The sequence below is a fragment of the Condylura cristata genome, unplaced genomic scaffold (assembly GCF_000260355.1).
Source record: "Condylura cristata isolate star-nosed mole 26May11 unplaced genomic scaffold, ConCri1.0 scaffold00038, whole genome shotgun sequence".
NCBI lineage: Eukaryota > Metazoa > Chordata > Mammalia > Eulipotyphla > Talpidae > Condylura > Condylura cristata.
In genome coordinates, this window is record NW_004567139.1 from 8261480 (window position 1) to 8288690 (window position 27211).

The 27211-nt window shown below is 65.9% G+C and overlaps 2 protein-coding genes across 8 annotated transcripts in view; one reads left to right on the forward strand and one right to left on the reverse strand.

The window, feature by feature from the left end:
* Positions 1-12497, forward strand: part of KIAA0195 (KIAA0195 ortholog) — a 30724-nt gene extending 18227 nt beyond the window's left edge. For 3 of the 5 annotated variants that reach the window (XM_012733092.1, XM_012733095.1, XM_012733094.1), the window contains 30 exons: positions 802-921; positions 1140-1267; positions 1433-1569; positions 2861-3063; positions 3370-3521; positions 3704-3806; positions 3966-4052; positions 4305-4421; positions 4696-4752; positions 4999-5103; positions 5184-5336; positions 5547-5756; positions 6155-6464; positions 7122-7295; positions 7623-7725; positions 7832-8049; positions 8656-8837; positions 8927-9065; positions 9286-9401; positions 9516-9615; positions 9913-10021; positions 10217-10406; positions 10634-10711; positions 10958-11043; positions 11235-11316; positions 11549-11697; positions 11767-11861; positions 11950-12043; positions 12116-12286; positions 12404-12497. In XM_012733092.1, coding sequence (XP_012588546.1) covers positions 802-921; positions 1140-1267; positions 1433-1569; positions 2861-3063; positions 3370-3521; positions 3704-3806; positions 3966-4052; positions 4305-4421; positions 4696-4752; positions 4999-5103; positions 5184-5336; positions 5547-5756; positions 6155-6464; positions 7122-7295; positions 7623-7725; positions 7832-8049; positions 8656-8837; positions 8927-9065; positions 9286-9401; positions 9516-9615; positions 9913-10021; positions 10217-10406; positions 10634-10711; positions 10958-11043; positions 11235-11316; positions 11549-11697; positions 11767-11861; positions 11950-12043; positions 12116-12286; positions 12404-12476 — 4041 coding nt within the window. In that variant the 3' untranslated portion in view covers positions 12477-12497. Of the gene's footprint in view, positions 1-801; positions 922-1139; positions 1268-1432; positions 1570-2860; positions 3064-3369; positions 3522-3703; positions 3807-3965; positions 4053-4304; positions 4422-4695; positions 4753-4998; positions 5104-5183; positions 5349-5546; positions 5757-6154; positions 6465-7121; positions 7296-7622; positions 7726-7831; positions 8050-8655; positions 8838-8926; positions 9066-9285; positions 9402-9515; positions 9616-9912; positions 10022-10216; positions 10407-10633; positions 10712-10957; positions 11044-11234; positions 11317-11548; positions 11698-11766; positions 11862-11949; positions 12044-12115; positions 12287-12403 lie in introns of all 5 variants that reach the window. The other 2 variants (XM_012733093.1, XM_012733091.1) reach the window with 2 other exon arrangements.
* A 1494-nt stretch (positions 12498-13991) lies between these two features.
* On the reverse strand, positions 13992-26112 carry CASKIN2 (CASK interacting protein 2). Of its 3 annotated transcripts, XM_004693499.2 has the most exons (20): positions 26040-26112; positions 24335-24878; positions 20708-20759; positions 20140-20237; positions 19591-19736; positions 19414-19509; positions 19201-19331; positions 18942-19050; positions 18544-18652; positions 18277-18371; positions 17600-17861; positions 17367-17488; positions 17223-17283; positions 17030-17121; positions 16798-16908; positions 16621-16722; positions 16391-16529; positions 14776-16245; positions 14470-14692; positions 13992-14154 (listed from the first exon to the last, which is right to left on the reverse strand). In XM_004693499.2, exons 2-20 carry the CDS (start codon positions 24426-24428, stop codon positions 14064-14066), a joined length of 3603 nt encoding a protein of 1200 aa, XP_004693556.1. In that variant the 5' UTR covers positions 24429-24878; positions 26040-26112; the 3' UTR covers positions 13992-14063. The 3 variants fall into 3 exon arrangements, with proteins under 3 accessions (XP_004693556.1, XP_012588550.1, XP_012588551.1); XM_012733096.1 differs by lacking the exons at positions 24335-24878; positions 26040-26112 and adding an exon at positions 20846-20931; XM_012733097.1 differs by lacking the exons at positions 20140-20237; positions 20708-20759; positions 24335-24878; positions 26040-26112 and having other exon boundaries at positions 14044-14154; positions 19414-19505; positions 19591-19680.
* Between the last annotated feature and the right edge of the window lie 1099 nt (positions 26113-27211).

A 27211-nucleotide genomic window follows, 5' to 3' on the forward strand; every position in this document is an offset into this window, starting at 1 on the left:
GGGGGCTGTAGATGCTGGCGAGGGCGCCCAGGTGGTTTTGGGGTTTGGATGCCTGTAAACAGCCGTGAGGCAGTTTAGTCAATGGTCAGAGTCCCGGGGCTGTGGCCGGACCCGGAGGCGCGAGCTCGTCACTGCTGTGGCCGACGTGGCGGGCTGACGTGGCTCTGGAAACATGCCTAACGTGAAGAAACCGAAGGTGGCCTGTGTGTGTGGCGGTATGGGCCGGGGGGGGGGTGATGGCAGGACAAAGCAGGGTCAAGGAGCCGGGGTCCGGCGGGGGTCACGAAGGTCCTGGTGTTGCCAGGAACCACCCTGTCGCCCAGGGAGACGAGCAGGGGTGTGGGCGCACAGGCCTTTCCTGGGGGCAGCTGTCTGCCGCCATTGCCCTCCCGGCCCGGGGCTCTGCGGCTTCCCCTTCATGAGGGCCACCCAGGCCTCGCTGTCCCTCGCGGGATCGGGCAGCTAGCGCTTCTGCCCGGTCCTCCTCTCCATACTTGGAAGTTTTTCCCCTAAAATTTATATATTTAAAGGATGTGTGTGCGCGTGTGGGCTGGCAGGTCCTGACCTCCAGGGCTGGCGAGGGGCACCGAGGTCAGCAGTCTGACTGTAGAAAGTTGTCTCATTTTAAATTTGGCCTTGAAGAGGCGGGGACTGAGTGCTTGGATGTCCTGTAACTGGGTGGTAATTTGGCCGCTCCCCTAGGGACAGAGAATAAGGTGTGGGTTCTGGAGGAGGGTGGGGGAGAGGACGGCTCGGTCCTGGGGACTTTGTCTCGGCTGAGTGCCTCCCCGCCTCCTCCAGGGCGAGCCCGCCGTGGCCCTGGGCCTGTCCACCCGGAAGGCCCTCAGCGTCCTGAAGGAGCAGCTGGAGGCGGTACTGGAAGAGCGCCTGAGGGAGCGGAAGAAATGTCTTACTTGGAAGGTAAAGGTCTGGGGGGGGGGCAGAGAAACCTGGGAGCCCATCCGCAGGCTGGGGTTCCCTTTTGGTGGGGTGTTCTGACCCAACAGGCTGCACCCCAGCTGAGATCAGAGCAGGAAGCGCCCACCCTGGGCCGGGTGGAGTGGCTGTGGGGCAGGGCCAGGTGCCCCTGGGGGGCCCTCACGGCCCCTCACGGCCCGGCGCCCGCCCCGGCTTCCTAGGAGATGTGGAGGAACAGCTTCCTGCACCACAGTAACCGCCGCTCCTGCTTCCACTGGCCGGGCGCCTCGCTCATGCTGCTGGCCGTGCTGCTGCTGCTGGGCTGCTGGGGGGGCCAGCCGGCCGGCAGGTAGGCGCCTGGCCTCGCCAACCGCCGGCCCCACCCCGGCAGAGGTCTCTGCCACCCCGGGGGGGCGTTGGGGGAGTGGGACGGCAGGCCTAGATCTTGCAGGAGGGACGGTGGGTGCCTCGGGCCCTGGCCCTCACAGCTGCCGGCCCCTCCTCTCCTGGCCAGCCACGGGGTGGAGCTGGTGAACGCCGCGGCTCTGTTCCTCTTGCTGCTTCTCAACCTTGTCCTCATTGGGCGGCAAGAGCGGCTGAAGCGTCGGGAGGTAGAGCGGAGGCTCCGCGGGATCATTGACCAAATCCAAGGTGAGGCTGAGGTCCAGGCCCGTCGGGCGGGAAAGACGCCCCAGGAACAGCAGCACCCCCTGAGTTTCCCTCCCGAGCCCCCATCAGGACCCTCAGACCTGGCCTTGCCGGTGGTCAGCATTCGAGGGCCTCTTGCCATGAAAAGAGGCTGCCTCATCTCTTGTGAGTAAGACACTGAGGGCCCCAGGACCACGTTGTGGGCGCCCAGGCAGTGACCTGGGGTCAGGAAGGCTAATGGCTGGCAGACACTGTGGTACTAAGAGAAGACCCATAGCAGGGGGCAGCTGAGATTTCCTATGTGAGTCTGTCTTGTCGAGTGGACAGTCCCAGGAGGCGGGAAGAGGCCAGAGGAGCCTGAAAGCAGCCAGAATTGGTGGGGGGATGGGCAGGGTGTCCCAAGGTGGACTCCAGCTCTGACAGATGCACTCGGCCAGCCAGCGTTTATCGAGTCCCGGCTGTGTCTGGAGGTCACCTTCGGCCCCTGAGAGACTGGTTCCTGCTTCCCGGGCGGCAGGTGGTCTTGGAAGGGAAGCACCCTGGCTCCTGCAGTGTTCCCCGGGCAGCGGGGCCTGAATGCTCCCCGAGGAAGACGGCCCTGCTCTCTGGAGCCTCACTAGGGACCATCAGTGGCTCCCTCTCGCTTATCAGGGCCATGCTGGGTTCGTGGTCTCCACAACCCCCTGACACTGGCTCTGATCTCCTCTGCCCCGCTCATCTTCACCTTATGACGACTCACCACCTTCAGGTTGCTCTGTTGCAGGCTTCCCGCTTCAGCGCCTGCACCCGGCCAGCCCCCAACCGGACGGGCTTCTCCCTCCCTCAGCTGACAGTTCTCGGCTGTTCCTCCTGGCCTCTGTTAGTGTCCGTCCCCAGCGCGTCTCTGCTGACCCTCACCTCGAGTCTGTGCTGCGGCTCCGGGGCCTCTCCCAGCTCTCCACAGGGGCTTGCCTGGTTTGGGCTTAACTGCCCCAGGTCGCACCTCCCCCCCAGACTGTGGCCCAGTGAGGGCAGGAAGGAGGTCGGCTTCACTTTTGACCTTCGTACCTGTCATGAGACTCAGCCATGTCTGTGCAATGCATTTGAGTGGAATTGGAGTACAAGGAGGTGGAAGTGCCAGGCTGGAAAGGTGTAGGGGGAGGCAGCCTCAGCAGCGGGGAAGGTGTCGGGGCGAGCACGTGGGCCAGCACAGGTCTCTGGGGCAGGAAGGAACGCAGCCGTGTCACAGGTGTGCGCCGGGCCTGGCTGTGTACACAGCACGGCGGGGCTGCCCTCCGCTTTCCTGTCTCGTCAGATGCCCTCAAGGATGGCAAGGAGATCAAGTGGCCAAACGCCTTGTACCCAGACCTCCACATGCCCTTTGCACCATCCTGGTCCCTGCACTGGGCCTACAGAGACGGACATCTGGTCAACCTGCCGGTTAGCCTGTTGGTGGAAGGAGACATCATCGCTCTGAGGCCCGGCCAGGAATCGTTTGCCTCTCTGAGGGGGATCAAGGTAGCGTGAGACTTTCCCTTTTCCCTGGAAGCGCTGTGGGAACAGCCACGCCAAGGCGAGGGGCCCCGGGCCTAACCCTGAGCTTCCTGGCCAGCTCCTAGGCTCCTTGGCCAGCGGGAGGACAAGAGCTGGAACGTCTTTCTCCTTCTCCTTCTTACTTCTCTATGATCCCCAAGCTGCTAGGAGCCCCACGTGCCCCACCCCAACTTGGTCATGCCAACTGGTGATCCCCAGGGCAGTGAGATGCCCCCCTTAGCCGGGGCTGTCAAGGGAGAGTGGTTTCTGATCCCCCTTCATGGCTGGCAGGATGATGAGCACATCGTCTTGGAGCCTGGAGACCTGTTCCCCCCTTTCTCCCCACCCCCCTCGCCCCGGGGAGAGGTGAAGAAAGGGCCACAGAACCCTCAGCAGCACCGGCTCTTCCGCGTCCTTGAGACCCCAGTGATTGACAATGTCAGGTAGGGTGTGGCCTGGCCTTGAGCAGGGTCTTGGCTGCCTCCACACAGAACTCTGGGGGTGCAGCTCGGGGGCCGCTGCAGCTCCTCTCCTGGGCGCCAGGGCACAGGAGGACCCAGTGTTGCTCGTGAAGGGGGGTTCCGGCCCCTCCCTGAGCAGAGCTGAGGGCCCCCTCTCCCTGCAGATGGTGTCTGGACATGGCCCTGTCCCGCCCGGTCACTGCTCTGGACAACGAGAGGTTCACGGTGCAGTGGGCGATGCTGCACTACGCCGTGCCCGTGGTGCTGGTACGCGGGGCAGGGAGGGGAGGGAGGCCGGTGGGGCCCCCGGCCGTGGGCGAGCTGGCAAGGACGGGCCCAGAGCAGCCCCCTAGCGCGGGGCGTGTGCGTGGCCGAGCAAGGGGAGCCCGAGCCGCGGGCTGAGGCTGCAGCTCCCTGTCCCACCAGGCTGGCTTCCTCACCACCAACGCCCTGCGCTTCATGCTGGACGCCCCTGGAGTCACCTCCTGGCAGTACACCCTGCTCCAGCTGCAGGTACCCGCCCTCCCTCTGCCTTCTCCTTCCCTCCGGGCTACGTCCCTTCCTGGGGCCCCAGCGGCCCTCCTGCTCCAGCCGGAGCTTGGTCCCTCAGGCTTCAGCCGCAGAGTGCCCGCTGCCCTTCCTGCCCCACCAGCTGCCATCTCTTTCTCCTCAGGAAATGGCCGCTGGGCCGCAGAGCCCTTCGCCCCCACCCCCAACACCCCCGGGCTGGCAGCTTGGGGAGCTGCTGTGGTCCCCTTTTCCCAGGTGAACGGCGTCCTGCCCATCCTCCCCCTGCTCTTCCCAGTCCTCTGGGTTTTGGCAACCGCCTGCGGAGAAGCCCGGGTCCTGGCCCAGATGAGTGAGGCCGCTCCCAGCTCCCTGGTAAGTTGTTCCAAGGCATCTGGGACAAAGAAGGGCAGCCGGACCCTGCTGAGCGGGGCGGTGTCCGGTCCGGCCCGAGGGCCTGTGCGCGGCAGGCCCCTCTGAGGGCTCCGGCCCTTGTCATCCTCAAGGGCCTCCGGGGGGCCCGCAGGTGGGGAGCACCGGCCCAGGCCCACACTCGGTGGGGTTCCTCATCAAAGGCGCTGGCAGCCCTGCGGGTTAGAGGCCCAGGCACGGGCCGCCTCCCCCTGAGGCCACACCTCTGTCCATGCAGCTGGCCAAGTTCTCAGAGGACACGCTCAGCAGCTACACAGAGGCGGTCTCCACGCAGGTACTCCCGCCTGGCAGGCTCTGCCCCGGCTCCCGCAGGCCCCTTTCAGACCGGAGCTCCCCTGCACCCCCTGACCCTCCAGTCAGGCTCTCAGAGCCCCCAGCCACCCGCCTCACGTGGGCAATGTGTGGGTACCTGCCCTTCCTGTGGTTCCTATTCTCCCCCAAATCCTGGTGGCCTACTGGCCTGAGAAACCACTTCCAGGTGGACTGAAGCTGGACCCGCCTTGCGGGATTCTCCCCGCAGGAGATGCTGCGCTGCGTTTGGGGCCACTTCCTCAGGGTGATCCAGGGCACGTCGCCGACGCTGAGCCGCAGCTCCAGCCTGCTGCACAGCTTGGGCTCTGTCACGGTGAGGGCGGCCCCGAGCCTGGGCCCTGCCTCCGCGGCTTGGGGTGTGGAGCCCTGGCCAACCCCACCGCTCTCCTGCAGGTCCTGTGCTGCGTGGACAAGCAGGGCGTCCTGTCGTGGCCGAACCCCAGCCCAGAGACCGTGCTGTTCTTCAGTGGGAAGGTGGAGCCGCCACATAGCAGCCACGAGGACCTCACGGATGACCTGTCCACCCGCTCCTTCTGCCACCCTGAGGTAGTGGAGGAGGTACGGCCAGGCCAGGCCATTCAGCTGTTGGCACCTGGCCGGTGGCCTCAGGGAGGGTAAGGCGGGCAGAAGGACGGGCACCCCAGGGCCTGCTTCTGAGCAGCGGGGAGGCCGCCGGCCCGGCCAGGCCTTGAGGGGACAGCGCTGGCTGCCGTGATGGGACCCAGGTCTGAGGCCTGTGCTTTTTGTTTTCCTCAGCCCCACGAACGAGACGCCCTTCTCATGGGCTCCCTGAACACGACCCTGCATCTCTCCAGCGAGCAGGAGCGAGGCGACTGGCCTAGCGAAGCCCCCAAGCCCCCCGAGCCCTACTCCCACCACAAAGCCCACTGCCGCAGCAAACACCCCTCTGGCTCCAGCGTGAGCTTCAGCCGGGACATCGAGGGCGGGGACGACGAGCCCAGAAAGGTGAGGAGAGAGGAGCGGGCCACTCCACTGCTGGGGGGCCTGGGGGGCCCCTAGCCTGAGGGGTAAAGCCCAGTCTCCAGCGACTCTTCCTGAAGTGGTTGCTGCTTCCCCTCCCCGCTCCCCCAGGGGAAGTGGCTGGGACAGACTTTTTCCCCCTGAGGATGGAAAGCAGGGGCCTTGTCTCAGATGGTCCCCGGGCCGAAGCAGCTCCATGGCCCGCTCCTCGGTCTAGCCACCCCTGCTCTTAGATGTTGCCAGCAGCCACCGGTTGCATGCTAGACGTCTCCAGGAGCCCAGGAAGACAGGCAGAGGGTTTCGGGGCTGGTCGAGACGGCAGGAGCTCGTGCTGCTGGGAGGGGCGCGCCCCGGCCCGCACCCCCACGCCCCTTGCTCCGCAGACCCAGCTGGAGGGCGCGCCCTGCGAGGCCGAGGACTTCGTGTGCGACTACCACCTGGAGATGCTCAGCCTGTCGCAGGACCAGCAGAACCCCTCCTGCATCCAGTTCGATGACTCCAACTGGCAGCTCCACCTCACCTCCCTCAAGCCCCTGGGCCTCAACGTGCTGCTGAACCTGTGTAACGCCAGCGTCACCGAGCGGCTGTGCCGGTTCTCCGACCACCTGTGCAACATCGCCCTGCAGGAGAGCCACAGCGCCGTGCTGCCCGCGCATGTGCCCTGGGGCCTCTGCGAGCTCGCCCGGCTCATCGGTAGGCGGCCCCGGCCCTGCAGCCAGGCCTCAGCTCCTGGCCGGCCCGTCGCACGGGCGCTGCTGCTAGGTGCTGCTTCCCGCCGCCAGAATGGAGCTGCTCAGGGGCTGAGAAGGCCCGGCTGCCGGCCCACTGGGGCCAGCGGTGCGCGGCTTTGAGCCCAGAACGCCTGCCCAGGCCAGCTGTCAGCGCGGCGGGGGCGAGCCTCCCACCCGCCTCTCTGACCTGCGCAGGCGTGAGCTAGGTAGAACCACAAAGGTCGGGGTGAAGGAGCTGTGAGCCTGGCCGCTAGTCGTGAGACGCGCTCACGTGAAGTGCAAGGGGCAGTTTGGCGAGACCGGGCTCTTGGGATTCCTGTTCCAGACGCTTCGCTTCCAGTTGCAATCCCAGCCCCCCACCCCTTTATCAGCTGCCCCTTAGCTCCTGCTGGCCTGGGGTCTTGGCCCATCGCTCTGCACACTCCAGGCCTGCAGCACAGGCGGCAGGCTCCACTCTGCCTAAAAACGGGCAGCAGGAGTCAGCTCGGTTGCGCAGGGCTCCGGGGCAACATGGCCTCGGTTTCAGGTACAGCTGGACCAACCGGGTCTCCTTCCATGCCGGGGAAGGAGGTGTAGGGGCTGTGAGCGCCCCCACAGGCCTGGGTTCCTGTCCCCGCAGGCTTCACACCAGGAGCCAAAGAGCTCTTCAAACAGGAGAACCACCTGGCTCTCTACCGCCTGCCCAGTGCCGAGACCGTGAAGGAGACGCCCCTGGGGAGGCTGTCCTGTGTCACCAAGCGGCGCCCGCCCCTCAGCCATATGATCAGCCTCTTTATCAAGGACACCACCACCAGTGAGTCCCCGCGCCCCCCCCCCCCGGCCGGCCAGGAGCCTGGGGGTGGGGGTGGGGGGCTCTGTCTTTCCTGTCTCTTTTTAGGGACGGCTGGGCCAGTGAGCGCCAGACCTCGTGTGGCAGGGACAGGCCGTGGTGACCGACGCGGGGAGGTGGGCGGCCACAGCACGTGGGCTGGGGCCCACCCATGCGCACCCCGAGAGCCCGGGGGAGTGCCCCGCCGTGGCACCCTTCTCAAGGCGGCCTCCTGTCAGCTGTGAGGTCGGAGCAAGGGGCAGCGCTGGGGTGGCCTGGTGCACTCAGGGTTTGGCCTCCCCTCTCCCTCAGGCACAGAACAGATGCTGTCCCACGGCACGGCCGACGTGGTCTTGGAGGCCTGCACAGACTTCTGGGACGGAGCTGACATCTACCCTCTCTCGGGTTCCGACAGGTGGGTGAGGACGCACGTGCTGGTGCAAGAGCAGTCAGCCCCGGAGCGCGCCCTGGGCGTGGGGACCTCCAGGTCTGCTCGTCTCACTTTCCCGTGTCCCTGGCAGAAAGAAAGTGCTGGATTTCTACCAGCGAGCCTGCCTCTCCGGTTACTGCTCCGCCTTCGCCTACAAGCCCATGAGCTGCGCCCTGTCCTCGCAGCTCAACGGCAAGTGCATCGAGCTGGTGCAGGCCCCCGGCCAGAGCAGCATCTTCACCCTGTGCGAGCTGCCCAGCACCATCCCGCTCAAGCTGGGCACCCGCCGCAACAGCTGGAGCTCCGATGGTACAGCAGGGGCCGCGGGGGGACGGCGGGGCTGCACTGGATCCAAGCGGATTGCAGCGGGGGTGGGGGGCGGTGGGCACAACCCCAGGCCTGGACGGCAGAGCCGACCCCTCAGGCTTCTCGCCAGAGCCAGGGCCTGGTGTGCCTGCTCCGGCGTGGTGTGGAGAGCAGCGCTTTCTGAGAGCCATAAAGCAGCCGCGTTTACAGCTTTCTGGCCTTACTTGGATTGAACAGAAGACCAGAAGCCCCCATGGGCTGGGGACTCAGAGCTCCACACCCCGGCCCCTGTCACGAAACACCCAGCTTCCTGGGGGCCTTAGGACCTGAGGACTGAGGGCGATGCTGTGGGTGGGGCCAGCCGCTTGCCCTGGACGGAGTCAGGCTCTGTCCCTCGCCTCAGACGGCGCCTGATGCCTGACTGACGAGTGCCTTTCATTGTCTCTCCTCCCGTGTCTGTTGACTCCCTTGTGTGTCTTGGCCTCATGTGGCCCCCGGGGCTGCGTGCTCGCTGTGTGTGGCCCCGGCTGCCTTCTGGAATCTGCTGGTTCCCGGGCGTCCCGGCTGGGTCGTGTCCCGGCCCGCCTTTGTGCCTTGTGCCTACTGAAGAAGGGATCGGGGAGGTGCTGGAGAAGGAGGACTGCATGCAGGCCCTGAGCGGCCAGATCTTCATGGGCATGGTGTCCTCCCAGTACCAGGCCCGGCTGGACATTGTGCGCCTCATCGACGGGCTGGTCAACGCCTGCATCCGCTTTGTCTACTTCTCTCTGGAGGACGAGCTCAAAAGCAAGGTGCAAGGGCTCTCCCCCGCGCCTGCGCCCCGCTGGCCCTCGTCCCACGGACTCGGGCCCATCTGCTCATCGCCTCCTGCCTTCTGCAGGTGTTTGCAGAGAAGATGGGCCTGGAGACGGGCTGGAACTGCCACATCTCTCTCACGCCCAATGGGGACATGCCTGGTTCCGAGATCCCCCCCTCCAGCCCCAGCCACGCGGGCTCCTTGCACGATGACCTGAATCAGGGTGAGGGCAAAAGCTTGTGGGCAGCTCCTGCTTAGAGCTACAGCTAGAAAGAGCTTCCCTGGAGCGCCCCCGAAAAGGATGTTCCCTGGGAAAATGGCTCTGGTAATCTGGCGCCAGTCGACGGGGGAGCGGTCTGGTGGCAGGAGGTTGTGAGCCATCCGCAGGGCAAGGAAAGGCCCCAGCAGGCTGGGCCCGAGCTGAGGCCAGGTCTGTCCCCCAGTGTCGCGCGATGATGCAGAGGGCCTCCTTCTGATGGAGGAGGAGGGTCACTCCGACCTCATTAGCTTCCAGCCCACAGACAGCGACCTTCCCAGCTTCCTGGAGGACTGCAACCGGGTATGACAGTGCGGGCCGTGCCCACCCCGGTGGGCCACGGGGCTGCTCCGAGGCTGAGAAGGGAGGCGAGGGGTCCCCGTCCCGCACCGAGCCGCAGCCCCCTGCCCTCTGCAGGCCAAGCTGCCCCGGGGCATCCACCAGGTGCGGCCCCATCTGCAAAACATCGACAACGTGCCCCTGCTGGTACCCCTCTTCACCGACTGTACCCCTGAGAGTGAGTCCTGGGACCGCGGCTGCTTAGGCAGCCTGCCCTCCTGCTAAGCGCCCCCAGGGCCTGGGCACCCTGTAGGCGCGGGAGGGAAAGTTCCGTCTCCCATTCAGGGAGCCGAGGAGCCGGGCCTGGGTGAGCCTGAGCGTGCAGAGGGCAGAGCTGTGGCTGTGGCCTCAGAAGGGCCGGTCTCGGTGCCATCCCCAGCGCTGGGGTGGGGTGCTTCCCAGTGCCTCCTGTCCTCTTGTCCTTGGGTCTCTGGCCAGTGCCCTACACAGCTTCGCCCCCCACCCTGTCCGCCAGCCATGTGCGAGATGATCAAGATCATGCAGGAGTACGGGGAGGTGACGTGCTGCCTGGGCAGCTCTGCCAACCTGCGGAACAGCTGCCTTTTCCTGCAGAGCGATATCAGGTCAGCTCTCCCTTCCAGACACCCAGGCTCGGCTGCACATGGGGTTGTGGCACTGTCCGTGCTGCTTTGCCCTGGCTGGGGCCCCGGGACGTGGGAATAGTGAGGAAGAGGCAGCAGGTGCCCGCTCAGCCCCGAGGGAGCAGGGGTTTTTGCGGGAACAGCTGATGGTCTGACTCCCCTGCCCCCACTGAGCAGCATCGCCCTGGACCCCCTGTACCCATCCCGCTGCTCCTGGGAGACCTTTGGCTACGCCACCAGCACCAGCATGGCCCAGGCCTCGGACGGCCTTTCGCCTCTGCAGCTCTCAGGGCAGCTCAACAGCCTGCCCTGCTCCCTGACCTTCCGCCAGGAAGAGACCATCAGCATCATCCGGCTCATCGAGCAGGTGGGGCTGCGCTGGGGCAGGGGCCGGGCGCAGGGCCTGCCGGGTGGCCGGGGTGGGCCGTCATGACACAGGGCCCATCTGGGTGTCCAAGGGCTGGACACTGCCAGGTCTCCCTGGCAGTTTAGCTCCCTCCACTCCTCCCTAGCAGAAGCATCCGGGGCATCTGGCTCTTGGCTGAAGCTTGTAAGGCCTAAGAGAGGCCACAAACTGTCCCTCTGGGTCCCTAGGCTCGGCACGCCACCTATGGCATTCGCAAGTGCTTCCTCTTCCTGCTGCAGTGCCAGCTGACTCTCGTGGTCATCCAGGTGAGAAGGCCCCTTCAGTCGCTGCCCCCACGCCCGCCGCATCCAGGCCAGGTGCTGGTTGGAGGCTGGGAGACTGCAGACAGTCCGGGGCCCCCAGACTTCTGGTAATGACCCCACTGGCAGGATAGCCCCGCCTTGGGCCAGCCCCTCAGCTAGAACGCGGCCCTCACAGCAGAGGGGTGCCCAGGGCTGCTGGACGACAGCTGGCCAGGGCTGACGCCTGGCTCCTGGCTCCTCTCCGTGCAGTTCCTCTCCTGCCTGGTCCAGCTGCCCCCGCTCCTGAGCACCACCGACATCCTGTGGCTGTCCTGCTTCTGCTACCCTCTCCTCAGGTGAGAGCCGCCAGCCGGCCTCTGGAGGTCACTCGCACCGCACGGACCCAGCTCTGCTGGCGCACCCCCCCTCTGGCAAGGAGGCAGTGGGGTGTCCCTTTGCCTCCCCGTCTGCTCCCAAGACTCAAGCCGGGCTTCCCGCATGGGGTCGGGGTCACCAGCGCTAACTTCACCGGGTCTCTGCTTTTCAGCATCTCTCTGCTGGGGAAGCCGCCCCACAGCTCCATCATGTCTATGGCGACCGGGAAGAACCTTCAATCTATCCCCAAGAAGGTAAGCCGTGCGGAGCCCGGGAGCCCTGAGTGCCCTCACCCGCCGTGAGTGCCTGGGGCTGACCCAAGGCGGTCCTGCCAGAACGTCCCCTAACCAAAGCAGGAGGTGGTGGTACCAAGCTGGGGAGATCCTGGCTAGGGGCGGGGCCTGCCCCGACCCCCTTCCCCGCAGCTTCCCAGGCAGCCGTTTGACCTGGAAGTGGCTGGGTGCGGAGAGACCCCTCTCCCCCCAGACGCAGCACTACTTCCTGCTCTGCTTCCTGCTCAAGTTCAGCCTCACCATCGGCTCCTGCCTCATCTGCTTTGGCTTCACGCTGCAGAGCTTCTGCGACAGCGCACGGGCCCGCAACCTCACCAACTGCTCCTCCATCATGGTTCACAGGTGACCCCCCCGCCCCCCGTCCCCTCTCCCGGCCGGGTGCAGGGCTGAGCGCTGCTGCTTCGTCCGCAGCCACGCCAACACGGCTCCCGCCTGGTCTGACGACTTCGCCAACGGGCTGCTGACGGCCCAGAAGCTCGCCGCCGCCCTGATCGTCCTTCACACCGGTGAGGGACCCCCGGGAGGGGCCGTGGGTGCCTGGGGACCAGGCTGGGCCGTGGGAAGACTGACCCTCCTCCACACCATTTTCTCCAGTCTTTATTTCTATCACCCACGTGCACCGCACCAAACCCCTGTGGAGAAAGAGCCCGCTGACGAACCTCTGGTGGGCCTTGACGGTGCCCGCGGTGTGAGTACCGCCAGGAGGGGTGGGGGGCTGCTATGAGGGTGTGGGCCAGAGGCTGAATGGGTCCTTCGGCAGGCTGCTGGGGCAGGTGGTGCAGACGGTGGTGGACCTGCGGCTGTGGACCCACGGGGCCAGCCGCCTGCACTTTGGCCTGGAGGACGTGCCGCTGCTGACGTGGCTGCTGGGCTGCCTCTCGCTGGTCCTCGTGGTGGTCACCAACGAGATCGTGAAGCTGCACGAGATTCGGTGAGCTGGGCTCCTCCCCGCCCTGCCGCCTCCTGGGCCCCCGTCCTCTTCTAGCATCCTGCCCTGTCCCCTGCTCTGGAGTTTGCCTGTGCTGACCTGGACCCTGCTTTCCCCCAGGGTCCGGGTCCGCTACCAGAAGCGACAGAAGCTGCAGTTTGAAACGAAGCTGGGCATGAACTCTCCCTTCTGAGCCTCGGCCAGAGGCCAGTCGCCTGGCCCCTGGGGCTCAAGCAGATCCATTCCGGGTATGGGGGGTGGCATCACAAATGTTTCAGGGTTAACCCACGGCACCCCGCGGCACTGGAGGCCCCGGTCCTGGGGGCTGTCATCTGTCACACAGGGCCCTGGGGCCTGCAGGGCGGTGCTGAGCCGGGGCCCAGGACTGCGGGCCGCCTCCGGACCTGAGGGCCCGCTCGAATGTGTGACCTGGTGAGCGCAGTTGAAGTCCTCGACCCCTCCCACCAGTGCGTGTGCCCCTTTCGGGGTCCTCTAAGCCGGTGGCCTCTGCTCTTTGGGGCACAGCTGTGAGTGGGGGCAGGGCCTCAGCTTTTGGCAAGGGGGATGGCAGCAGCTGTGGGAGGTTGTACCCTCAGGTGGCTACCGCTAAGGGGTGCCGCGGCCTCCTGGCTGCACCGCCCCACCCCCTCCTTGCCCGGGCAGGGGCCAGGTTGTGGCCAGGCACCCCCCTCCCTCTGGGGCACCCAAAGCAGGCAAGAGCCTCTCGCGGGGCCTGGAGCCGCCTCCTGTGCCCGCCCGGGCGAGCCGCAAGGGTCAGTCACGGGACAAGCCCGGGCCCCTCTGACCCTGCCCTGTCTCTCCTGTGAGAATGTTTTTACTGGTGTGTATTTTTTACTGGAAATGAGCCTTCTAGGAATGAATGTAGACTGGTTTGTATTAAAACTCATAAATTGCTTAAGAAAAACCTGTGACTGGTCCCTGAAGCTTCAGCCAGGGAGGGAGCCCCAAAGCTGAGGCGGTGGGGGCGGGGCACACCCAGGGCCTCCTCCTGCACATCGGGGTGTGCTCGGCGCGGCCCAGCGGTCAGGGCACAGACCCAGACACACAGCTGCTCGTGCGATGACACGTTCATTGTGTTAGTCGGGGGAGAGGTTAAGGCTGCAGAGCTGGGGCCTGGGCCCACGCGGTCAGGCTTCCACCCCCCAGCTGGCAGTGGGCACTTGGGGCGACCCCAAGCCCTCCCCCACTCCATCCTTTCAGGCAGTTATAGATAGAATAAATTCCATTTAAAATATATGCATTTCTCTCTGCTTAAAAAATAACATTTACAGTTGAAAAAGCTTGGACTTCGGGGTCTCTTCATAGTGCCCCCGCCCTTCCAGCTCTGCCTCCCAGAGGGGGCCGGGCAGGAGCAGGGGCTGGCCTGGGCGATGCCGCCAGAGCCCCCGGCGGGCCTCCGGTGGCTTATTTACACGCCCTATGTACACCTGGCCGGGCCCGCCACACCTGCCGCCGTCAGAGCCCCAGGAAAGCGGTGGCAACGGCACCTTGGCACAGAGGCTCGAGGCGGGGCAGGGGCCAGAGAATGCGCTCCGGACGCAACCGCCTTCTCCCTGCGGAGGAAGTTCTTGCCAGGCCCCTGTCCAGGGGCAGGGCTGGCTGGTCAGATTACACCGGGCTCTGCCGAGATGGCAGGCTCGGACAAGCCCCTGGCCCTCGCGGGCCGCTCCCTGAGCACACGGCGCCCGCCCCTGGCCTGCGCCCGGGCTGTCTTTTGTGCTGGGCAAAGCAGTGGACGCTGCAGCACCGTGGGCACTGCTCAGTCCAGCATGGCGTCCAGCTGGTCAGCAAGGGCGTCGAACATGGTGCTGATGTCATCCAGGATGTGCTTGGTCGAGGTGCCTGGGGCGCTGCAGAGGAAGACGGGGCCGGGTCAGCCGCCCGCTTGCGCCACGGCCCCTGCACCGTAGTTCCTACAGCCTCCCGGGCGGGCCAGAGGGGCCACCACGGCAGCCGCTGGGGGGAGTGACTGCCCTGTGGTGCCCCGCGGGAGACTGTGTGACTCGAGTCTGGGTGCTCCCATTTGTACAGGGCCTCCCCAGCCTGAAGCCTTGCCTGTGGCATGCCCCCCAACATTCCCAGGACCCCCGGGAAGAGGACCGGGAAGGCAATGCGTCTACACCATGGCGATCTCCCCACTGCCAGCACCCGGCGGCACCCCTCACCCTTCTGGCTCCTCGGTGCCGATGCGCTTCTCTGCGGCTCTCAGAGCGGCTGCCAGGGAGGAGCTGGTCTGCTCCAGTCTCTGCTGTGCCAGGCCAGAGCCTGCGGCCCCGGTGCTCTCTGGCCTCGGAGGGGGCACCGGGCGGGGGCCCAGCCGGGGAGCCAGCTTAGGGCCAGAAAACGCCAGCTGGGTGCAGGCCACAGACACAGGCTTCGGGGCGGTTCCTGCAGTGACAGAGGCCGGCTGGTGAAGCAGCGGGGCTGGACGTCCACCCGCCGACACGGCCCTCCCATGGGCCCCGCCTCACCTGTTCCGGGCACCTTGACAAGGGCAGCGGGGGCAGCCGGGGCCTCGGTGTCCCCATGCCGCCGGCTGCCTGCTGAGTTTTCCGGAGCTGGCCCAGGACAAGGGGGCAACGGGGCTTGGCTCGAAGGGCTGGGGGCAACGGGGGCTGGGGCTCTTGGAGTTGGAGGCCCGCTGGGGTCAGGCTGGGGCAGGCTGGGAGCCAAGGGGGGCTCGCTGAGGGCCTGGGAGGAGGGGGGAGCAGGGGGGCCAGGGGCAGCACCGGCTACTCCAAAGGCCAGAAGTGCCGTCTGCAGCGGTTCCCTCTCCCGGCACTTGGGCCTCCTCTTAACGGTGTCGGACTCTGTGAGGTTGAAGTCGAGGCCGGCGGGCACAGGCGTCTCTCGGGGCGGGGGGCCCGCTGGCTTGGGCCGCTGTTTGATAGTCAGGTTCCCCTCCTCTGCAAACGGCAGCCCCTCCCCTGAGCTGCCCCGAGAGGGGGCTGTCCCCTCAGGCCCTGGTTCCTCCTCCTCTGTGTCTGACGCAGGGCCGGTGGGGGCCGCTGGGCCTGGGGGCTCTGACGGGCCGGCTGGCTCACTCAGTGTTCGCCTTCTGGGCCCCGAAGCCCCCTCTCTGGGCCCAGGGCTGGCATCCAGGGGTGGAGGCTCTGGGGTGGGGCCGGAGACGGAGCTGAGGCGCTTGGGGGGTGGGGGTGGGGGCCCTTTGCGTCGAGCCCGGAGGGCAAAGGACTGGCTGCGCGGAGCCCCTCGGGTTGGGGTCGGGCTGGGGCTGGTCCGGGCGAGGGCGCTGCGTCCCGGTCTCCGAGTGAGGGTGGCGTAACTGCCCAGGGCGCTGCCTGCCGGCCCTTCGGCCTCGCCCTCTGCTTCCCCCTCGGCTGGGCCAGGGCGGCTCAGGCTGTGGGACCGGCGCTTGGGCCGAGGCGGGTCTGGAGGAGCAGCAGGGGACCCAGCCAAGTAGGAGAAGGCTCGGGGTGCACCAGGAGGGGGCCCTGGGGCTGAGCTGGAGGGTGAGCCCTGGGGGTACATAAAAACATAAGGGGGGGCCCCTTGGCTGGGAAGTGGGGAGCAAAGCTTAGGGGGCCGCTCTGTGCCTTCCGGAAGATTCCTCTCCTGGGGGGTGCTGGGGTCCCCCCCACTGGGCTGCGCAGCAGGCTGTTCCTGTGAGTGCCCAGACCCTCGTGAGCGCGCGCCAATGCTCTCCTGGCTGGGGGATCGGGCAGGGGGCAGAGGGAGCGGCTCAGGGCCCCCCCCCGCCATGGCCGCCTGCAGTTCTGGGCTCAGCTCGCTGCCCTGGAAGGTGAGGAGTCGTGGGCCAGCCACAGGGGGACCGTCCCCATTCTCCAGCCCCTCGATGGCCATCAGTTCCGGGCCCCTGGCCAGCCGGCGGCCACCTTCACCGGGGGCCTCCCCCTGCAGCAGGCCTCGCCGAAGCTCTGCCAGCCTCTTCACCCCTAGCATAAGCTTCTTCTGATGACCTGAGGGAGTGGACAGAGAGGGCAGGGTTGGCTGGGCTGGGCAGGAACCTAATCCCTCCCAGTCCCCATTCTTTCTTTTCGGCCTGCACCCTGGAAACACTCTGGTGCCCTCAGAGGCTCGCGGGGGCCCGGCGCCAGCCCTCACCCAGCTTATTGACGCCGATCTCCTGCAGCTCCTCCCAGGTGAGGTCGGCCACCAGCCCCATGGAGTCGTAGCCACCGCTCACAAGCTGCTTGTGGTACTGAGGCAGCCCCAGCGCACACAGCCACTCCAGCAGGTCCGCCTGCAAGAGCGCCTCGGTCGGAGCCTGCCCGCAGCCTCGGCCCCAGCGGGAGGCGGCACCGAGCGGGGCTCCCGGCCGGCCACCCACTCACCGGGATGTAGTTGGGCAGCCACTCGGCAATGCTGAGCTGCGCGATCTCGGAGGCGATCTTCTTCCTGTGCCCCGGCTTGGTCACCCCGATGGCTGTCAGGTCCTGCCACACACAGGCGGGCCTTCAGGTCCCCTGCCCTGCCGCCGGGCCCTCCGCTGCCCTCCCGCGCAGCCCTACCTCAGGGGTCATGCGGCTGATGGTGGGCACATCGTAACCAGCCTGCAGGAAGTGGGCGGTGTAGCCCTCCAGCTGGAACTCGCTCAGCCAGTTGTGAATGGCCTGAGCGTCCTGCGGCACAGGGAGGGTGGAGGTTGGCCAGACGGCGGGACCGGCGGCCGGCTGCCCCAGCCCTTGCGGCGGCCCGAGGCCCCCTCCCCGCGCGACCCGAAGCCCACTCCCCGCGACACACCTTCCCCTCCAGCAGCTGCTCTGGCCTCACGTCCTGGGTGAAAGGCTGCTCCCCGGAGCGGTAGTTGGCCAGGGGGCGGTGGCTCGAGCTGTCTTTAAGGAGGGAGAGAAGTGGGATCAGAGGCAGCAGGACAAAGAAGGGTCAGACCCTCAGCTCCCCCCCACGCCAGCCAGGTCCCCTCCACCCTTCCTACCTGCCAGGGGCGGGGGGTGCAGTCCCGGCAGCACCGGGTCGTCTCCCGCCGAGGGCAGAGGCTGCAGAGAGGGAAAGAGCTGGCTGTGGTGGGACTGGCAGCACGGGAGGCCCCTGCCCGGTCCCCGCACCCCCGCCCGCCTACCTGGGCATTCTCAATAAGGAGGCCGGTGCCGTGGCCGTTGGTGCCCTCAGAGCTCTGCCCACTGCCGGCACTGCGGATGCTGCCCACACTGCCCTCGCTGCCCACACTATTCCTGTCACCTGCTACAGGGCCAGAAGCAAAGAGGTTAGAGGCCAGGGCGGTCCTGCCAACAGCTGACTGGCAGCCTGCCAAGCCAGACGCCACCCCCAGGCTGCCGCTCCGGGAGGAATTACCTGGGCTATCTGGGCTGAGGCCCCCCCGTGGGAGCTGCCCATAGGCAAGAGGGTGCAGGGGATCATCAGCGGGGGGCTGCGGCGTCCGGGAGAAGCCTGGGCGCAGGGGGCCTGGTGCAGAGGGGAGGCGCGGCGTGGGGATGCCCACCCGCTTGCTGACCACCTCAACGATGCCTGGGGGGAAGTAGCCCACCCGGTCTGTGCCCCTCTGGCTCTCGTGAATGTGTCCCTTCCAGCGGCCATCAGGATGCTGCTCTAACACCTGCGGCAGATGGGGGAGGTGGTCACTCCCCGCCCTAAGCCAGGGCAGGCAGCCAGCTCCCCTCCAGTTCTTCTCCCGCCCCCAAGAAGTTGGCGCTGATGCCTAGGTTAGCCCACAGCTCTGACCCCACCCCCACATCCAGCCTAGTTCCCCAGGGGCCTCCAGGGCTTACAAATGCCAGCCCCAGTCAGACTGCTTCAGATCCCAGCCCACTGTTGGCTGCGACCTTGAACTTCACTAGGCCTCAACTCTGTCACCTCTGAAACAGGAAATGGTATAGGGCTTACCTTACCTGGATTTGGGAAAAACTCAATCAGGTAGTGTCTCACCTAAAGACTTCAGCACGCAAACTGACCCACAGTGGCTGCCCAGGTCAGTGACAGCATCATCTATGTCACCTGCACCAGGTCCTCACCGTGATGACGTCGCCTGCCCGCACATTGAGGGCAGTGGGATCATGGAGGTTCCAGAAATCCTTGAGTGCTCGGACCTTCAGGATCCCCGAGGCCTCTGACAGAAGGGGAGGGGAGGGCAGGCATCATCTGGGGGTCCCAGCTGCATTCCCACCTCTCGCGTCCCTTCGTGACGCGCACCAGCCCGCAACCCCCGTGTGCCCCTGCTCCCAGGACCTCTGCTGCCCACGTCCCGGCCCGCTCGGACGCTCTCGGCACCGCACACTCACCCCGCAGCAGCTGCTTGATTTCCCGGCTGGCCTGGGAGGTGGTGAACTGATTGACGATGTCCAGCGCCGTCTGGTTATAGGTATTCCGAATGTTGACGTCCACTCCGCCCTGGGGACAGAGCACAGCCGGGCACGCACTGAGCACAGTGCCCACCCCCCCCGACCTCAGCCCGAGCCAGGAGGTGGGCAGTGTTTTCCAATTTTACAAGGAAGTAGAAACACAGAGGTGGGTGAGAGACCTGCTCAAGGTCACTCGGCAGTAAGGGTCTGGCTGGAACCGGATCAATCTGCTCTCCTGCTGCGTGGCAACCACCCATGCACACCATGTGGAGGGGGACCCCCCCGCCCGGCCCCCAGCTGACGCGGCCCTGGCGCTGCCCACACCTGCCTGCACCCACCTCCAGCAGCAGCCGCACCACCTCGGTCTTGCCGTACAGCGCGGCCTCGTGGAGCGCCGTGCCCGTCTTGGTCTGGCGGTTGATCTCGATCCCGGCCCTCAGGAGCTGTCTGTGGCGGGAGGGTGAGTCAGTGGGGGGGGGGAGGGGCGGGGGGGCTAGGAGATGGACCCAGAGCCAGGGTGCCGAGGGCAGCAGGGCAGGGCGGCCAAGGACACTGCTGGCCTCACAGGAAGGGCTGAGGAAGGGGGCGGGCGGGTACCTGATGACCTCTCGGTGGCCGTTCTTGGCAGCCAAGTGCAGGGGCGTGGTGTAGTTGGGGTCACACGGGTCCTTGGCCTCGCCCTCCAGCAGCGCCACACACAGGTGGCTGTTCAGTAGCAGCTGGGCCACCTGCAGCAAGCAGCGCCCAGCTAGAGCCTCCTCCGAGGCCCTCGGGCGCCCGACGCCCCGCACCCCCACGCTGCACCCTCACCTTGAGCCGCCCGAACTCGCAGGCCAGGTCCAGGGGTGTCTTCTTGGCCTTGTTGACCAGGCAGGGGTTGGACTGATGCTGCAGGAGCATTTCTGACTGGGGTGGGGAGCTGAGTGAGGGTCCGGCTGGGCAGGAGCCGGGGCCCGTGCAGCCCACCCCGCGGCCCTGCTCACGTACCACCTCATAGTGCCCGTACTGGGCGGCCAGGTGCAGCGGGATCTGCCCGTCCAGCGAGGCGGCGTTCACGGCCGCAGAGGCCCGCAGCAGCAGCCTCACGGGCTCCAGCCGGCCCTGCCAGGCGGCGTAGTGCAGCGGGCGCATGCCTGGTGGGAGGAAGGGGGCTTGCGAGGGCGGCCCGGGCCGGCATGGGTCCGGGAGGCCCGAGCAGGCTCGTCACCGACGCTGGCCCAGAGACAGGCTGAGCGGAAGCCATGCTGGCTTGGAGACGTTTGGCCAGGGAGAGGTCAAGAGTGCAGGGCGGAGGCCAGAATCTTGCTGTGCCCACCGTGGGTGACCTGGCGACCTCGGGGTGTCACACAACCTCTCTGAGCTTGAACCTCCTCAGCTGGGAAGTAGACGTCAGCACCACCCACGACCCGGGAGACACTGAGAGGTGAAACATTTGCCAGCCCGGGGAGCCGTGGGCGACCTCTGGGGTAGCACCTCAATGCAACAGGCGTGAGCGCTGGCCCGGGGTTAGGTGGGGGGGGCACACAGGGGTCTCACCATTGCTGTCCTTGATGTCTACAGTGGCCTGCGCCTCCAGCAGCAAAGCTATGAGCTCCAGGCTGCCCCCCAAGGCAGCATGGTGGAGAGCAGAGAAGCTGGTGTAGGGGTACACAAGGTGGGGGTGTCAGCGAGCCACCCACCCCCAAGTCCTGGTCTCCCGCCCCGGACCCATCCTGGGTGCTGGCAGGAATGAGCTGCCTGCTCGCTGCGCCCCCGCCCCCGCCCCACCGGCCTGCCGTGGGAGCGAGGGCGGCGCGCAGCATGAAAGGGCTCAGTGTCTGGGCTGAGAGGCCTGTTTGTCTGGCCTCCCCCCGGCCGGCCAGGGGAGGGGGCCGTGGGAGCAGGAGCCCTCGGGCTCCTACCCTCCAGGGAGAAAAGGGGGCCCAGCAGGAATCTGACCCAAGGAGGCCCCTCAGAGAGGCACCCGGGCCCCTCACTTGCTCAGGGGTAGCTCCGCAGGCGAGGGACCCTCCCGCCCCTCCCGGCAGGCACAGGCACCCCCAGCAACAACCCCCCCACCCCGCATCCTGCAGCCCACAGCTCTTCCCCGCTGGGGCCCACTCACCCGTCAGCATCCTGGTAGTTGACGTTGAGTCTCTTTGTGGAGCCGAGGAGCTCTGAGGGTGAGAGCAGGAGGTATCAGGGCACCCTCAGGGGACCCACTTCACTGTACCCCCACCCAGTGCCCTGTCCCCCAGCTGACCTCTCGGTGTGCAGGCCAGCACCTGCCCCATGGCCGTCAGCCTTCCTGTCCTGTGGCTCCCAGCCGGGCCCGCCGGCCCGCCAGATCCAGAACCACCACAGGGTGCCGGCCCAGCTTGCTTATACAGCCAGCAAGGGCAGGGAGGGGGCACTGGCACGCGGGCGCTCAGTGGACACCCCGCGAGCACATGGTTCGCATTCCTGCCTGAACGCCGGGCCGGGCGGAGCGAGGAGTCTCGTCCCCCTGGGCGGGGGCTGGGAGCAAAGGAACGCGGCTCCAGGTACTGCAGCGTGAAGGGCAGACACCAGGCTGGACTCGGGCCACGGGGCCAGAGCCACGACACCCCGAGTGGAGTGCGGTGGGAGAGAGGGCCCTGACACGGCGCCCGGCTGCCGGCTGGGCCACGCCCTTGGGACCCTCGTCTGGGACGTGGCAGATCACAGACCTGCTCCCCAGGCGGTGGGTACAGGCCTCGCCCATGCTGGCGGGCAGAGGGGAGCTGGACAAGGGCCTTCTTCCCCACGGCCATGGCCCCCAGCTGCCGCTCTCAGCAAAGCGGACCCCACAGCCTGTCGGGGGCTGCTGCTGCTGCTCCGCAGGCTCTATAGGGATGCCCTCGCCAGGGTGGGGGCGCCCTGCTGAGGGGCGCAGAGGAGCTGGATGCTGCTCCCCTCCCCCCACCCCTGCTGGGCCGGGGACAGGCTTTCTGCCCCACAGCGGAGCCCGCGATGGCCGAGGCAGGCGTCCACGGGCAGCGCAGAGGGGCAGGCAGCGCCGCCTCCTGCGGTAACCCACCCTGCCCGGGAGGAGGAGGCCTCGGCTTAACCCAGGCTGGGCAGGGCGCCAAGCCAACTGGTCCAGGCCTGCCCCCCAGGCCCTGGTGGGCCCCGGAATCCCCCAGCAAGGGAGGCCCCATTCCAACAGGGAGGGACCGAGGATGGGGAGGGAGGCGACAGCGACATTTTGGGCTGTGCGGAGTCCGCTCCCCTGGAGAGGTAAACAGGGCCACAGAGTGAGCGTGATGGAGAGCGGAGACGGTGGGCCACTGGGCGGGAGCACGGGCCCCCCGTCTTCCTCTAGCCCCTCTGGAAAGTCCTTGTCACTTCAGGGCAGTGGAAAGAACAGTGGGTTCTCGAAGCAGGAAGTGCACAGTTCCAATTCTTGCTCCCTTCTCACTGGCCGTGTGACCTGGGTCAGCCAGGGGAGCTCTCTAAGCCCCGGCGGGGACAGGAGGTCAGCAAGGGCGAGACACAGAAGGTCCCGCATCCCACCCCAGCCCCCCACCAGCCTGGGCAGTCTGGCCTGCCTGGACGGACCCCCTCGGGACACGGCAGGACAACATGACAGGAGGACGGGAACAGGGGCAGGGCCAGGCTGGGCGGCTCTGTTCTTTCTAGAACAATAGCCGGAAAGGCGGCTGGGAGAGGCCCAGAGTGACAGCCCAGAGACCTAGGGACCTTGGCAGCGGGTCGGGGTTCCTGGCAGGGGCTTGTCACTTCCCCGGCAGCCGACCCTCTTCCAAGCCTGTCTGGAGGTGGGAGGGTCGCTCCTGATTTAGGCTCGGGGAGAGGATGTGAGCTCAGCCACCCCAGCCCACTCGGCTTCCTCTGGCCAGAGAAGGAGGTCCAGAGGAGGGGATGGAGGAGAGGCAGGGCAAGGCCAGGCCTACTGCACCCCTCTCCTCCTGGCCACCTGCTCCCTACGGCCACCTGGGTTGGGGGGGAATGTGGTCCCCAGGGAGCAGCCTCAAAGGGAGGAGGCTGAGGGGGCCACCTCTCCTCTGGTCTGCAGAGGGTCCGGGAAGCCACCCCTCCCGCAGACAGCGGGCGGCTTCCTTTGTCTCCCGTAGGGGGCAGGGTCCCCGTCCCCCTTCTGAGATCTGCTCTGGCATGTCAGATGCAGCTTAATTTCAGCAGAGTCCCTAGCGCTGCGACGACTGTGATACTGGGAGGAAACGGGGAGCCTGTCCTTTCAGCAGGACCCCAAAGCACTTTTGACCGGCAGCTGAGGGCAGAGCCCAAGAGCGGGCAGCCTTGGCGCCGGCCTGCCACACAGCAACCGCACACAGTGACCAGGGCACATGGGCAAACCAACCCCTGACGCAGTTTCTACGCCTGCAGATCATGGTATAGCAACACTCATCTCAGGGAAATGGGGGGTTCAAGGCATCAAAAACTGAGGGGCTGCGAATGTGACATGACAACCTCCATTTTTGGTACCAGCTTCCTTCTCAGTGGACGGGAGGGCTGGCCGGGCACAAGGAGTCCCAGGCCCCTGTCACTCTGTGCCATACTCCATGTGAGTCTCTTGGGGGGGCTTCTTTCCCCCAGACATTTCCTTTGGGGAGCAGGTGACATTGCTGGAGCCCAAAAGCCTTGGCTTTGAGGTCCCCACTGCCAGCCTTCAGGCCCTACCCATGTACCTTACCTGGAGGCCCCAGGCCAATGAGACCAGCAGCCCACTCCGGGCTTCCTGCTCTGGTGTGCACGGGGGAGCCCTTGGCTCCCAGACCCTTAAATCCCTCCTTCTGGCACCCCTCACTCCCAGGTGTGGGTGGGGATAACTAAGGTGTCTTCAGGTGACCTGAGAGCCAAGACTTGTCTGAGGGCTAGAGCCCCAGCACTCTAGGGAGCGAGGGCTGTCCCACCCCACCCCCTTCTGGTAGCAGGACCATCTCTGCGGGTCTAGAAACCCAAGGTGACAAGCCAGTGCCCTCCTGGGACTGTCCAAAGCCCACTCTGAAGCCAAAGGCCTGACGTCTTGGGGGGGTTCAATGCAGAGGTGCCCAAGAGAGGGGGCCACAGAGAAGGTTCCAGCAAAATAGCTTTGATCACATCCCCAAGGAACAGCTTAGTCAGGGGGAAAGGGGCTTAAGGAAGGCATTACGGTGTGAACTTAATTTTTAAGTGGAGAATTCTCTTTTTGCAAAGTTATAGGAAAACACACACACAAAGAAAACTAGTTATCTTACAGCACCCCCATTAAGCTAAGACTAGAGGCAGAGATGTTCTGGTTGAAACGAGGTGGGGGCGGGGGAGCTCCATCTATTCAGTCTTTCCTGACCTACTGCCAGAAACCCTGTGGCTCCAAAGCACACAGGGAAAACCACCTGCAAGAAGACAGCTCCTTGAGGGCAGGCATTTTGGTCAGCTTTATTCACTGCGGTGGCCCAGTGCTTGGAACAGAGCCTTGCACAGAAAAGGCACTCAAAACAAAAAGAAAACTAAAAAAAAAAACAGAAAGCCCTGGACTCAATGTACTTCAGCCCTTCTACTTTACAGGTGAAGGCCGCAGGCCCAGAGAGGTTAAGTAGTTTGCCTAAGGACACACAGCAAGGGGGGACCCAACTTCCTTCTCTGGCTCACCCTCACAGACACTTCTTGTATAGTCCTCCCATCCCAAGTCACCAAATCAGTGTCCCCCAAGCTGTTCCGTACCTGGGGGGCTCCAGACTGTTTCAGAGGGACAGTTCCCCCACCAAGTACTCACTTGTCTTTGCCGCCTTGACCTTAGCCACCAGTTTCTGCACACCAGTCACATCTCCATTCTTGACGGCGAGAATCAGGTCCTGCTCACGACCCATCCTGGTCCCTGGGCTAGACTCCAGGCTCAGAAGTCCAGGACAGAAGTGGGGAGCGGGGCCTCAGGTGGGGCGTCACGGTGCCATGCCTTGGCCCTCCAGAGGGCCGGGAATCTCCGGGGGGAGCGTGTCCGGTGGCCCAGGCAGCAGGGTCCTTGTCAGGTGCTGACAGGATCGCACGCTTAAAGGTGCTCCGTGAGCTGCCCCACCAGCAGGAAAGCAGATCTCTGAGGGGGCGGAGGTTGCGTGGAAATCTGGACAGAGATCAGCTTGCAGCTTCCGACGGCTCCGGGATGGGCTGGGGCTGGGCTCGCCAGTGTTCCCGGCTTGGCTTAGGAGCACCAGTGCCCACCCAGAGAGCAGCCAACATTCCTCAGGCCTGAGGCGGTGGTGCGGGCAGGTCTCAGGGGCCCAGAAAAGGTGCAGCACCCCTGCTGAAGGCTGGGCCAGAGCCTGCAAGAGTCCCAGCAGTGGGGTTCAGAAGAATAACAGGACAGAGCCTCCAGGGAGCCCCCAGTCCAGCCCCTCCAGGGAGCCCCCAGTCCCCTCCCTTCAGGGTCAAAGGAGGGGCTGAGCCACTCAAAGGGGGGAAAGAGCTGCCACGCTTGAAGAGCAGTATTTGGAGGGGGGGAGGCGGGTTCTGGGAGGGGGAGGCTGAGTCACGGAGGCCCCAGGGCACCTGGCAGCACCTCAACCTCAGGCAGGAGGGGCGGCGCAGGCGGCGCACGACACTAGGGCAGGCCGGGCCAGCAGCCTGTTCTCCAGAGCCCCAGGCTCTGACACCCACAGACAACTGGCAGGCCAGGAGGTGGGGCTGGGAGGGTCAGGCACTGGCAGCGGGGGCAGGGGTCACTCCCTGCGAAATGTACCTGCCCCCAGACTCCTCCCTGCCTAAGCCTTACTGTAATCGCTGAATGCCTTAGCCTTGGGGCCCTTCACGAATCCTAAAGGTGGAGCGGGGAGCCTGTGGTCCCCAATTTCTGGCAGGGGGTGTCTGCCTGCTGGATATATCAAGAGGCTTTATAGCACCTGTTGCTGACCCATCGGCACCCCTCATGTGGGAGAGGGAAGCAGCTGGCAGAGCCCAGACAAGAGCTGGGGCACTGCAGGCAAACGGAGGCTGCCTGGCCCCCCAGCATGGTTCAGGCTCAGACCCTCAACTCCACCGCGGAAAAGGTTATGTCAGTTCCTCGGTGCCCGCAAATTTGCAGCCTGAGTCCTGTGGCAAGAGACGCACGCAGGCCTGGGGCCCTCACCCCCAAAACGTCCCAAGCCCAGTCCAGACGGCACTCCCGCTCAGCGCCCGCGGCCGACAACGGGGGATGGCGTCCCTGGCAGTGCCTGGGGTCGGACTGGCTCCCCCGCCCCCCGGAATGCCCGTCCGGAGCCGCGCAACCCCCAGCCCAGCCCGGTCCAGGCGGACCCCGGGAACAAAGCGGCGGGAGGGATCCAGAGAACCAAGCGCCGGAGGGATTAAGCGTGAGGGCGGACTACTGGGGGGCGAGGGGGACGGAAGGCGCAGAGGGATGGGGACCTCGGCGGACCCCGTAAGAAAAGTTAGTTTGTGCCCGTTCTCAAGGGTGCTGACCCCCAGCTCAGGGCCCGCAGTCTTACCTTTTCCCGCCGCCCCGCCGGGGGTCCGGCTTACCCCTCTCGGTCTCTGGCACTCTGGAAGGTGGCTCCCACAGCCCCCCCCAACCCCTTTCTCCTCTTTTCCTCCTTTTCCAAGGCCGGCTCGGCACCTCCCGCAGGAAATCCCGCCCCTCCCCCCTCCCTCCCGCCGGATTGGGAGCGGAGGGACCGTCCGGGCCGCGCAGTCGGACTGTCAATCAACGCCGGGGGCCCGCCTCCCGCGGGCCCCGCCCCTATCCCGCCAGCCTGGACCCTGGATGCGGGCCGGGTCAGCGCATGCGCCCAGGTGAAGTAGAGGCGGGGGTAGGGAGCAGAGGTGCCCCGTCCCGTGCAGGTTCTGGAGGAGCCCAGGCGACCTCGGGTTCGATTTCAGACCCAAGGGTGAGGTCCCTGGTGTGAAGGGATGGGAGAGAAGACGTGATGTGAAGGGGTTTGGGAACTGAAACCCGGGACCCCACTTGAAAGGCCTCCTTTCCCTTTGTCCCTTGTCCCTCCCGGGGCCCCTCCGCCGGTGGCCAGAGTCACGACCCACGGCCTCTGGTCAGGACAATGGTGCCACCTAGCGGACGGTGTGGGAGCGGCGCACGGTGGCGGCGGAGGGGACCCCAGCCTCGAGGAAGTGATTGAGGCTGGCGTCAGGCTGGGGTGGCGCTTCAGCACTATCGTGGGCCGGACAGCGCCTCCCGCCCCCGGCCCTCGAAACCCTTCTGAACCCTTCCGGAGGCAACCTGCGGAAGACCCTGGGGAAATTCCAAATCTCCCGGGACCACACCTGACAGCCCTCTGTGGCCTTCAGTTTTCGAATTCGGGGGCTCACTGCTTCTACTTCTGTAAGGCCTGTTCTTAGCCCGACCCAGTCCGGGGGGTGGAGACGCAGCAGCCCTGAGCAGCTGAGGACTCATACATCTGACCAGACTACACTCTAAAACACAGAGTCCCTCCAGTTTTACAAGAGCGCAGCCCAGAGGGGAGAGGGTAGTTAGAGAGGGGAGCTCCTGCAAATCCAGAAACCTACAAGTTCTCTGCCCCCCGAATGCGGCACCAGCTTGTCGGTCGGCGCCAGGACCCAGAACAGCCTGGGAGGCGCAGAACGGGTGGGTGGGCGGAGCTGGGGGCTAGGGAGAGCCGGTCGGCGCTAGGACCCAGGGCAGCCG